This window comes from Bos grunniens, chromosome 2, assembly GCF_055505025.1.
Source record: "Bos grunniens cultivar Pamir isolate PY7600 chromosome 2, Bosgru_T2T1.0, whole genome shotgun sequence".
In the NCBI taxonomy this organism is placed as follows: domain Eukaryota; kingdom Metazoa; phylum Chordata; class Mammalia; order Artiodactyla; family Bovidae; genus Bos; species Bos grunniens.
In genome coordinates this window covers 8,624,444-8,637,134 of record NC_141166.1, presented here as the reverse complement: position 1 = coordinate 8,637,134, position 12,691 = coordinate 8,624,444, and the positions used below count along the sequence as shown (strand labels likewise).

The 12,691-nt window shown below is 42.1% G+C and overlaps 1 protein-coding gene across 2 annotated transcripts in view; it reads right to left on the bottom strand.

The window, feature by feature from the left end:
- Positions 1-263: 263 nt before the first annotated feature.
- The window catches only part of RCAN3 (regulator of calcineurin 3), a 33,019-nt gene continuing 20,591 nt past the window's right edge, over positions 264-12,691 (bottom strand). Inside the window, exons 3-5 of one of the 2 annotated variants that reach the window (XM_086328467.1) lie at positions 4,858-5,031; positions 3,628-3,799; positions 264-2,358 (exon numbers count right to left, since the gene is read on the bottom strand). In XM_086328467.1, the coding sequence (XP_086184593.1) occupies positions 2,174-2,358; positions 3,628-3,799; positions 4,858-5,031 (531 nt within the window). In that variant the 3' untranslated portion in view covers positions 264-2,173. The remainder of the gene's footprint in view (positions 2,359-3,627; positions 3,800-4,857; positions 5,032-12,691) is intronic. The other variant, XM_086328472.1, reaches the window with a different exon arrangement.

Sequence of the window (12,691 nt, the reverse complement as noted above, 5' to 3'; positions counted from 1 at the left end):
CCCTGGGATTTCTTTGGAAGGAATGATGCTAAAGGTGTAACTCCAGTCCTTTGGCCACCTCATGTGAAGAGTTGACTCATTGGAAAAGACTCTGATGCTGGGAAGGATTGGGGGCAAGAGGAGAAGGGGATGACAGAAGATGAGATGGCTGGATGGCATCACTGACTCGATGGACGTGAGTCTGAGTGAACTCCGGGAGTTGGTGATGGACAGGGAGGCCTGGCGTGCTGCGATTCATGGGGTCGCAAAGAGTTGGACACGACTGAGCGACTGATCTGATTCTTTCATTGGAAGGTACAGCATGAAAGCCAAGCCAAATAATAAAACATCATGACTTTTGATCACTTAGAAAATTACAGTGAATAAATATTATCTAAAAGAAAATTCAAAAATTTCCAAACATTGAAAATACATACATTTCCTGACTTACAGAGTTTGTTCTGCAATGATAAATTAGTGCACCCAGATAAGATTAAAAACTGGCTGAATTTAGAACTGCAAAGTAAATTTATTACATGGCTGCCAGTTAAACTGCCAAATAATAAATTTAATAAGTTTAATAAACAGCTTACAGAATCACAAATTTCAACTGAATTTACATCGAGGCTTACCGTAAGTGGTGGATATATACAAACAGAAGAGTTGATCATCTCAGCATATTTGAAGGTAAGGAAAATATAGGAAACTTTTTTTTTTTGCAATAAAGTTTAAGTCCTTAGAAATAAATTCTACCACAATAAGAACATCTAGACCACAGAAACACGTTACCAAAAATGTATCGATAGCATGATCTGAATTTCTGCATTTTTCTTTCGTTGTCGTGGCAGCCACACTGGTTTATTAGTCCAAACTCACAAGTCCTTGCACAGACACAGCAAGGAGCCCCAGACACTTGCCTTACAAAGAAAACCTGGAGGAGCAGAAAGCCAGTACGGCCACCTGACCTGAAGCAAAGCATTCTTAGTTACAACACTTTTCTACAAAAAGGACTTCGAAATTCCCACAGACCACAAAAGAGTAACTAAGAAGATGTTTGTTCAATGATACACCCTCAAATACAAGTAGGAAACAACTCTGTTTTAAGGGAAAATGCCAACTGGAGGCCACGGTAAACAAATTTCACCCAAAAGAAACTCTGACCAATGAATTATCCCTATCTGCTCCATCTTTCCCTAATTCACAGAAAAACAATGTGTGCGACTTCTATGTCAAAGCAAACAGAAGAATGTTTAAATGGACAATTAAAAACAGTCTTCAGAAAATCTTATCAGTACTTTTTCTGATTTAAAGTCTATGAATGATGACACACAAATATGAATAATGGCCACTCAAGTGGTGGTTGAAGACAGCCCGAGCTACAGGCCAGGACGTGTCACAAATGGGACAGCGTGGTAGCCGCCTGAGATCACAGTCATCAGGGTCACAGGTGATGCGTCTCGCTTCCAAAGCAGCAGCTCTTTGCCCGGGGGGCGTTATCTGGAACTGGGGTCTATTATGTATCACTTTGTGATGAGAACAGTGTGCTTGTAGATTTGGGCACCTTGATTCTGACAGTCGAAAGGAACCGGGCATTTCTTCCCCAAAGCTAAAGAAAAAAAAACCACTTGAGAAAAAAAATGATTTTCTGTGAATTATTCTCTATGTCAGGTCTCTTTCTGGGCAAAAAATTCCATGTATATTGAATAGCAATTAATCTTTGACCAAAAGATTTGTTTGGAGCCAACAGACCATTACAAACATACTCATCTAGATTATTAAAACTGTAATACTTTTTATTATTATTATTATTTTAAGACTATTTTTAAGTTCTCAAAAATGGAACTGCCCTGGGTGACTACCGTTTTCACTTTGGGGTACCCCATGCTATCCAGAATCAGGGAAATCGATGTTTCTGGAGGAAGCCATTCTCCTAATTTGCTGTTTAAAAATGGTCAAGAGTTGCCACGTGGTGGGGGCTAATCCTTTAAAGTAACATGCTGTTCAGAACATCAGTTAAAAATTGTGCTTTTAACTGATCTGTTAAAACTGCTACTCCATGTTCTACTGTCCCCAGTGTGGGTGCTCCGTGCCCCCTGGCCTCCCCTTGGCTGAGCAGTGGTCACGGTCATGGGTGGGCATGTCCCCGCCATCCCTGGCCAGGTGGGCAGTGGCTCCACGCCACACCACCAAAGCCTCAAAGCGCACAGTCGAAGGCCCGGGGCTCGCTCAGCGCTGCGGTCGGAGGTTCTGGGCGCCGTGTCTGGGTGATTTTCTGTTTGGGGTTTTTTGTTTCTTCTTCCTCTTCAGTTTCACTTTCACAGACGTGAACCACCACGCTTGGTGTGGACTCGGTTCCTGCGTGAAGTTCATATTTCTCTCCTGCAGAGGTAAATAGCAAAGAAAGGGTTCTGAACCTTGAAACTTCTTGTTCTACTCATGTTTTCATTGCTGATTACTGGCTTTTCAATCTGTAAATCCTATGTCATAGTACTTTATCTTGTTTAGACATTAGAGAATTGATGCTTTTTAAGGTTCTTAAAAAATTCTGGCATTTCGAGAAATTAGTAGTGAGGAGTACTGAGGTCTTGGGAGTTAAAACGCAAGTGCGAATTACTGTTCTATGAACAACGCACGTGTTCCTGCTTAACTTCGTAATGGTTTCTGGGTTCCCCTTGGGAGACACCTGTAAGGTTTCAGGCAGCATCGGCAATCTCTTAGAGGACCTCAGGGATCCAAGATATAGCTCTCATGTCTAAAAACAACTTCCCCTCAAATGCCTTTTGTATCCCCTAATGTTAATGAAGACACAACATTATTTTAGGTGGATGACTACTATGAACCAACAATGGCACTGATTTATTATAGTATTTTGGAGGGATGAGAGAGAGAAATTAAACAGAAGGAAAAGAAGAGTGGAAAAGAAATACAAGAGAAGAATCTGAAGGGATGATATGGTATCACCACCAATACCTTGATAAACTATTCAGTGTAGAAGTTGTCTGTCTGCTATTTCGATGGCAACTAATATTCTCTAATGATCTGTCATGTACTAGAATTTGGAACAGTAAAAACTGCAGTTAGATTTACTATTACGTATATATCACTTAGTTCTTGTGTGTGTGTGTGTGTGTGTGGGCGCGTGCATGCACTCAGTCTTGCTGAATTGTGTCCAGCTCTGTGACTTTGTGGACTGTAGCCCACTAAGCCCCTCTATCCATGGGATTTCCCAGGCAAGAATACTGTAGTGGGTTGCCATTTCCTTCTCCAGACGACCTTCCCGATTTGGGGACTGAACCTGCATCTCTGTGTCTCCTGCATCGACAGGCAGATTCTTTTTTTTTTTTTTTGACAGGCAGATTCTTTACCACTGTGCCACCTGGGAAAGCCCTTAGTCCTTATAACCATGTTGAAGGGTAGCTCCTATGATCGCTATTTTAGATGAGAAAACAGAGGCTCAGAAAATGGAGGCTAAATAACCTGCTCAAGATCACAAAGTTAGCAGAGGCTAGAATCTGAACCCAGGTTTGTGTGACTAACTTCCACGCTGATCATGTTGCTACTAGTTGGCTAGAACATGGATAGCTAGCTGAATGAGGGCTTTAAAGCAAAAGTTTGGAGGAAAAAACAGGAGAGAGAGAAGTTGGTTACCTGGTCCCAGTTTGGAAACAGCACAGAGTAGGTCATAATTTATAACAGGCGTTGCGTCCCCGCCCTGCTTCCACCCCACCGGAGGCGACGCGGGAGGGGAGATGAGGAACTGCTTGGCAGGCTGGGGCGGCTGTAAATAAGACTTGTCTCGCGTTTCGCCGGACATCTGTACCTGCAGCGGGGGAGATGCTCACAGTTTATGGCCAGGCTATGTGTTTCACTTTCATCTTCCCATTAACTATAACACCTCTTTGGAGAAAATGTAAAATTTCTCTTTGACAGGCTACATATCTTCCAGGGGCTGGGTCAGAGTCTGTCTGGTTCACCACTGAACACTTAGTGCATGACACAGACCATTAGGTGCCCAATAAATATTCGTCAAACAGAAAGAAAAAGCAATGAGTAGACGAATGGACAATGAATCGTACTGAGCACTGAATTCCAGTTTTAGAAGAGATTAGGTTATACCGTCACCATCGACTCCACCAAGACGTGTCCAAACATAGGTTTCATTTGTAATGTCAGACAGCAAACTCCATCTTAATTTTTTTTTTTTTAATTTTGAAAGCTAGACCAAGGGAAAAAAAATGCTTTGTGAAAAATAAAACAGTACACCTAACAGCTGATCTAATGCTTTTATTTCACTAATTCTTCCAAGAAGTACTTGGTTTGTCAGAGTCCTATCAATGGAGGATTCGAATAATAAGGATGGCCAATTCTCATTAACTTGCAGGATCCTCTGCAATTCCAAAGTCTAGGACAGCCTTTCTGCATGTGCTGTCTGCTCCCTGCTCACCCCTTGGGCTGGGAGCGTTTCAACAGGGCACGTCTTAGGAATCACAGCCCATGGAAATGAGTCCAGAGACTGCTTTTCTCACATCTTCCAAGGATGTCCCATCCCAAGTGCCATTCTAGATGACAGGAGAAAAGTGACCTTACGGTGTTAGGGCTTAATCCTCTCAACCCCAGTTGAGAAAAGCTGCCAGAAAAATATGAAACCCTCTGTTAGGCTAAGCAAAACAAAGTCAGGAGGGCAAATATGCTTAATAAATGTATATGTTTATGTATCTGTAAAACAAAGGAAAAATATGTTTACATGATTTGCTGATTGGGATTGTTCATTTCAAAGATCTCTGATATGATGATAGAGAAGACGGAGAACCGACAGTATCACTGGATGGAGGAAAACAAGTTCAGCCCACTCTGCCCTCTGCACAATGAAGTAAGTACCTGTGCGAAATACAGCTTCAGCTTCCTTCCGTTGAAGTCTGTCTCGTGGAGTTCTATTCGAGCCCTTGCTGCTGCCTCAGGCTTGCTGAAATTTATTCGGACTCTTCTAAAGCTTTTGAACAACTGAAATGTAACCTGGTCATCATAGATGGTGAAAAGCGCTTCAAATCTCTCCTACAAAGTGACGGGCAGCACAGCAGAGAGAATAAGGGTTGGGGGCGCAGGAAAACCTTTACCAAGAGGAAATCGAAATCATTAAACGTAAGTAGTGGGGTAGAATTCATTATAATTTGTTTTTTTCCCCAAAGAAGCATTCTTTTCTTGTAGGTGCACAAGAACAGGTGTCCTGTTAGTCATATGCTAAATTCTGCAGTTTGCACTTATTTTAAAAATAAGTTTATTGAAGGTTATATTATGTAGAGTTCATATTATAAAATCAAATGTAAAGTATTATAAAATGAATGTAAGGTATAAAATGATAAGAACATGCCCAATGATAGAACAAGAACATCACTATCATTTTGAAGTCCTCAGCATGCCCGAGTTTTTAGCTCCATCCTATTCCTTTTTAGCTTCAAAGTAATTATTTTCTGGAATTTCAAGCTTATCTTTGTTTTTCTTTATATTTTTACAACATTTATAAGCTCCCCTAAAGACCGAATCATGTTGCATATATTCTTCTATAACTTGCCTTTTTCCCTAAGATTCTTCCTTGTTGCTGTAACTGTGAGCCACCCTCTTCAGGACTGTATAATATTCCGTTGTACAGCTATACCACAATCCCACTAATGCTGCTGGAATCTGGACTGCCTTCAGTTTTTGCTACTACAATGCTGTTAGGAACATTCTTGGTGCCCATATGCATGGTTTCTCTGGTGTGCACACTGTAAGTGGCATTACTGGGCCTTTGTTCTTCAGTCTCTAAGTTATACACCACTCTCTGAGACCTCACGGACTGCAGCACACCAGGCTTTCCCGTCCGTCACTATCTCCCAGAGTTAGCTCAAACTCATGTCCATTGAGTCAGTGACGCCATCCAACCATCTCATCCTCTGTTGCCCCCTTCTCCTCCTGCCCTCAATCTTTTCCAGCATCAGGGTCTTTTCCAGTGAGTCAGCTCTTCATACCAGGTGGCCAAGTACTGGAGCTTCAGCTTCAGCATCAGTCCTTCCAGTGAATATTCAGGATTGATTTCCTTTAGGATTGACTGGTTTGATCTCCTTGCTGTCCAAGGGATTCGCAGGAGTCTTCTCCAGCACCACAATTCGAAAGCATCAATTCTTTCGTTCTCAGCCTTCTTTATGGTCCAACTCTCACATTTGTACATGACTCCTGGAAAAACCACAGCTTTGACTATATGGACCTTTGTCGGCAAAGTCGCAACTTTGCTTTTTAATACACTGTCTAGGTTTGTCAGAGCTTTCTTTCCAAGGAGCAAGCGTCTTTTAAGCAAGCGTCCTGGGCCTCAACACTGACGTACCTTTTACTTTAGTAGACGATGCCAAGTAGTTTTCCAAAGTGTTTGTACCAATTTACTGTCTAAGAGTGAAAGTGTGTTCTGGTTGCTTCATATCTATGCCAACATTTGATATAGACCTTTAAATTTTTACCAATGCAAAGTAAGGGATATGAAATCAGCTCTAACTTTGGTTATAATTCACATTTCTTTGAAAAATAAAGATGTTGAACCTCTTTTCATGTTTATGGGTCTTCTGGGGTTCCTCTTAACATGATATAGCTTCCCAGGTGGCGCTAGTGGTAAAGAACCTGCCTGCCAATGCAGGAGACAAAAGAGAAGCAGTTAGGTTCCTGGGTTGGGAAGATCCCCTGGAGGAGGGCACAGCAACCCACTCCAGTATTCTTGCCTGCAGAATCCATATGTGTGCTCGTATCTTTTGTCCATTCTTCTATTGGGCTGTCTCTTTTAATTGAGGAATGGGAGTTCTATTGGGGTACTAATTCTTTGTTAATTATAGGTGCCATAAGTACTTTTTCCCAATTTTTTTTTGAGATATACAAGTTTTAAATTTGAACCTTACTAAATGTATCAGTTTTCTTCCTTTTGTGTTGTGTCTTGAGAAATCCTTGTATACTCTGAGATCACAATGATGTTCTCCCAGATGGTCTTAAAATTTTATGATTTCACCTTTCATATTTAACTCTGTACTCTCCATAAAACTAAAGTGTATGAGATGCCCATCCCACTCCCACCAGTAACCACTGTCTATTTTCTGTCACTCTAGATCAGATCATATTTTTTTAGTATTTCATATAAATGTACTTTTGGCCGGGGAGGGGGGGTCCTCGGTTTTTTCCCTGAGCATAATCATTTTGAGAGTCATATTACTGGGTTCTCTTTTATGATCCTTCTTATTATCAAGTAGAATTCCACTGTAAGGATATTTATGCATGTACCTGCTGACAGGCAACTGGGTTGTTACTAGTTTTCAGTTCAGTTCAGTTCAGTTCAGTTGCTCAGTCGTGTCCGACTCTCTGCCACCCCATGAATCGCAGCACGCCAGGCCTCCCTGTCCATCACCGACTCCTGGAGTTCACTCGTGTGAATGTGAATTCACACGTCCATGTGTTGACTTTAAAAAACTACTTTGTGCTTTTTGTGTCAAATTTAGAAATCTCTGCCATACCCAAGGTCACTAGGATTTTCTCCTATGTTTTCTAGCTTAGTTTTTACATTTAGGTCTAGGATCCACTTCAAGTTAATTTCTGTATGTGAGACAAGAGTCAGAGTTCACTTTTTTCTTTCCCCATATGGCTATCCCTTGGTTCCAGCTCCCATGGTTGAAATGATTATCCTTCACTTGGTACACTGAAAACTATTCAACATAGTTGAAAGAAATTAAAGACCCAAATAAGTAGAGACACACACCACTTTCTCTTCAGGGAATCACCTGTTTGACATTATTGATTCTATGTATATTTACTCTCTATTTCATTAATTTCTACTCTTTGTTCTTTGAGTTTTTCCTTTTTCTATTGCCTTAAGTTGGATGCTGAGTCTGTAATTTTTCAATTTTCTCCTTTTTAATAGAAACATTTAAGGAATATATATTTCTAAATTTTATTTTTTAGCTATTCCCACAAGTTTGAATATATATTACTTTCATTATTATTTGATTCTAAGTATTTAGTTTAATTTCCATTATGATTTCTTCCTTGTCTCATGAATTGTTTAGATATTTCTTAAAATTCCAAATAGGTGGGAGATTTTGCTTGTTATCTTTTTAACATCTCATTTATTTTCACTATGATCAGAGGTTTTTATCCATAGAGATATCAATCCTTCAATATTTCTGAGACTAGCTTTTGTTACAATATTTCATCCATTTTCATAAATCTGCTATGCGTGCTTGAAACATCTTTCTGTAGCTGTTGGGTGCCTGCCGTACCATAAATATGTTCAGTATGTTAAGCTTGTGTTCTTTAGAAGTTCTATATACTGATTTCTTTTAGAGGGGGTGTCTGTTTGAACTAATGATTACCAATAGGTTTGTTCAGATCTCCCACTCAGGTGGATTTATTTTGCCTTGTAATTTGCTCACTTTGGCTTCATACATTTTTACAGATATGTTAACGAATCTGTCTGCCAATGCAGGAGACTAAGATTTGATCCCTGAGTCAGGAAGATCCCTTGGAGAAGGACATGGCAAACTGCTCCAGTATTCTTGCCTGGAAAATCCCAAGGACAGAGGAGCCTGGTGGCCTAGAGTCCATGGGGTCATCAGATGCAATTTAGCGACTAAACAAGAAAAACAAAAAGCAAGTTTAGAATTGTTTTGTTTTCCTCGTGAACTAAATATTTTATTATTAGTAGCCTCTGTCTTTCTCTAGGAAGGTCTTTTGTCTTAAAGTCTGTTTTGTCTGATATTAATACAGCTGGTGTAGCTTTCTGTTGGTCATCCAGTCGACTGCCGAACAACAAAGGGTTAGGGTCACCAACATGCCCAGTTGAAAGTCTGCATATACCTTTGCAGGGGCCCTTCGTATCCATGACTCCACACCTGTGAAGTAAACCAACCGTGCAGACTGCATAGCACTGTAGTTTACTGGGAAAAAATCTGCATAGAAGAGGGCCTGTGCAGTTCAAATCTGTGTTGTTCAAGAGTCAACTGTATATTGCACAGAACTCAACTCCTATCCTTTATTTCTGAACTTTATGTATTCTTTTGTTTTAAATATACCTCCTAAAAATGTGTGTAGATAATTAGCTACTTGATAATCACATCCTTCTTCCTATTTCCTTTCAAAACAATTATTAAAATCATTCCAGAAAGACACCATAACTGAATTAACATGCAGACGACAGCAATGAGTTATACGTATCTTTCTCTTCTAAATCCCAATATGTGTGAACTGATGAAGAATTATTCAAAAATGAAGCCATGCAGGAGTTGATGAGACTTTTTCTAAGTTTTGCTGGTTTTTTTCCCCTCTCTTTCACATGCATTTCCCCCTTAATGTGGCATAAACACAGCTTATGAACTGTGTGACTTTAAGGTCCGAGGTGAGCAGAAAATATGAACAATTAATGTAGAGGCAAAACTTTTGTTGTTTCCTATTAGAGGAAAAAGGTCAGCGCCCTTAGCTGGTAGCTCTGCCCCTCACTGTGTCCAAGACATCAGCACGTGGATTCCTGAGCTGTCCCTAACATCCCGGGAACAGCACAAAAGGGCTTTAGAAGAATGGAGACAGGAGGTGAGGGCTTCATCTATGGACACGGACTGAAAGCACTCGGGACAAACAGAATCCATTCAGAAACCAAATTCTTTTTTTTCCCCTCCTTAAATTGTTTTAGAAATAATTCCCTGGAGCTGCACTGGGCCCTCACTGAGGCGCGTGGGCTCTTCATTGCTGGGTTCAAGCTTTCTCTGGTTGCAGAGGGCAGGTTACTCTCTAGCTGTGGTGCGTGGGCTTCTCTTGTCGTGGAGCAGGGGCTCTAGGGTCCCCAGGCTCAGCAGTTGTGGCATATGGGTTCCAGAGCGCACATGGTCAGTCCTTGTGCTGAGCGGGCTTGATTACCCCGCAGCCTGTGGGATCTTATTTTTTGGCAGGCAGATGCTTAACCACTGGACCACCAGGGAAGTTGTAGAGATAATTCCCTTTTATGGGTTTCTGAATTCCCTAACGATATAAAAGTAACACCATCCTGTTAAACAGGTGACAGTTGCACATTTATTCTCTAGAAGATTGCCGGGATCCCATAAAATCCAGAGCATCACTGACCACTCTACTTCTTCAGAGGTCACGTAGTATTCATCTCTGGCAGTACAACAGTTATAAGGAAAACAAATAATTTGGCTTAAAAACCCAGGCTTTTCCTGTTATGTAAGTTTTCCATAAAATAGAGATCTGAGCTGCCTTCATATGCAGAAATCACCCATGCAGTAAGTGAGCAGTAAAAATGACTACAAATAGTTTGCACCTAAAATATGTTAAGGATAACACATAACAACACAGTTTCTTGGGAATTCAGGGTTACTCTGCAGCTGGGTCTTGGGTGCACTAAAATCACGGAAGGGGAAAATGGGAAGGTCAGATAGGAAAATAGGCTTCAGGGAGTGACAGATAATGACGGCTGCTAGATGCGCATTTCTCAATCTTTCCAGAATTACGGCTGCTCTACTCTTTGGTCCCCTGCCCAAGGCAGAGAAAGTGATGTTTATCATTCACCGAGGAACAAACTATGAAAATGATTGTGCTGCACCCGTCTGCTTTGAACCAAAAAATCATGAGGCATCCATCATTTCTGTACATCAAGTTGGAAAGTGAAAGTTGCTCAGTTGTGTCCGACTCTTTGCAACTATACAGTCCATGGAATTCTCCAGGCCAGAATACTGGAGTGGGTAGCCTTTCCCTTCTCCAGGGGATCTTTCCAACTCAGGGATCAAACCCAGGTCTCCTGCATTGCAGGCGGATTGTTTACCAGCTGAGCCACAAGGGAAGCCCAAGAATACTGGAGTGGGTAGCCTATCCCTTTCTCCAGCGGATCTTTCCAACTCAGGAATTGAATCCTCATTGCAGGAGGATTCTTCACCAACTGAGCTATCAGGGAAGCACAGAAGTGACGTTTCAATCCATTCAGCAGTGAAATTATCTTTGGAGTCCTAAGGCAAGAGAATTTCACATTCTCTTTCTGTAAATCTGAGATAGAAAATTCCACCCATCCAGAGTCCAGTGGCTACAGGTTCACTGATGCCAGAGGCAAGGTTATTGGTTTTGCCTTTTTTCCCCATGGCTAAGGTGGAAAGAATTCCGTGATGACGCTTTACAGAAGATGTGTACACGATGCAGAAGTCATTTTCCAGCAGCTGAGGGGGTAACTGCTCACCCTAAACCCCGAGAAAATGCAGACCACCACTTCAGGAGGGCAGTGAGACCCACAACCACAGCCACCACCTGGTCACATTAACAGTTAAGCTCAGACACACACACACATGTGCGCACACACACACTCACTCACACACTCACTCACACATCTGCAAGTTACAAAGGTACTGACTGCACTCAATTAACGATACTCAAGCCCTGCAGCCCATCAATAAACAGAAACACTTCATTTGGTTTTTCTGGGGAATATCTGTTAGAGACAGTCAGTCTCCAAAACCATAACTATGAGAACTTCTAATGAGGTCCCAGCTGTTGACAGCCCCTCAGCAGCACCATGGCTTTTGTCTTTTTTCTTTTTTTCAGCCTAAAGTTTGTTTAGTTGCTTACTAAAAAGAGCAGGGAAGACAGAGTAGCAGATTTTAAGGCCTCCTTGAGGAAATAGGTGGAACAAAAGTAGGGAGACAGGACAAATGGAGAAGCAGAGAAGTCTGTCTCCTGTTAACAGTCCTCTGGCCATCCCACTGAGCTACTGTTTTCACGGGCACTTTGAAGAAGCAGTCCGATTACAGGGCAGTTATCTAATCTAAGACTCAAAATGGCCTGCAAAAACACTTCAGGTTTGCAAACGCATCCAGGTACTTGGGCTCAAACATTTTTTTTCCCCTAAAAACATTTATGTGCTTATTTATGCTATACTGGGTTCTTAGTTGGGACATATGGGGTCTAGTTTCCTGACCCACACCCCCTACATTGGAGCACAGTGTCTTAGCCACTGGATCACCAGGGAAGTTCCCAACAAGTTTGATCTAAAACATCAGAGGTTGAGGAAAACCACAAACATGAGTTCTTTCCCTAAAAACCATGAGAATCCCCCCAGGAACAAGGAAAACAGTTTTAGTTGCTCTGTTCCCAGTGCTCAGGCTGCAGCTGTCAAGGGCGGTGTTGTCCACCAGCGCGACTGCACAAGTAGACCTGCAAAGGCCCTCTCTAGGGTGGCCACCCGGATCCTCACTTCCTCCTTCTTGCTCTCCCTGCCCACGAAGCAGGAGACATCAGGAAGTTCAGGTTCAGCCTGCAGTCTCCAAGAGTGTGAGCATCCTGAAAGGCGGGGAGGACTAGGAACTGTTTCAGGCTGAAAGAGACGAAATAAAAGACACCTGACAACCTAATACATTGAGTGATAGTTCAGTTCAGTTCAGTCACTCAGTCGTGTCCGACTCTTTGCGACACCATGAATGCAGCACGCCAGGCCTCCCTGTCCATCACCAACTCCCGGAGTTCACTCAAACTCACGTCCATCGAGTCGGTGATGCCATCCAGCCATCTCATCCTCTGTCGACCCCTTCTCCTCCTGCCCCCAATCCCTCCCAGCATCAGGGTCTTTTCCAATGAGTCAACTCTTCACATCAGGTGGCCAAAGTACTGGAGTTTCAGCTTCAGCATCAGTCCCTCCAAAGAACACCCAGGACTGGTCTCCTTTAGGATGGAC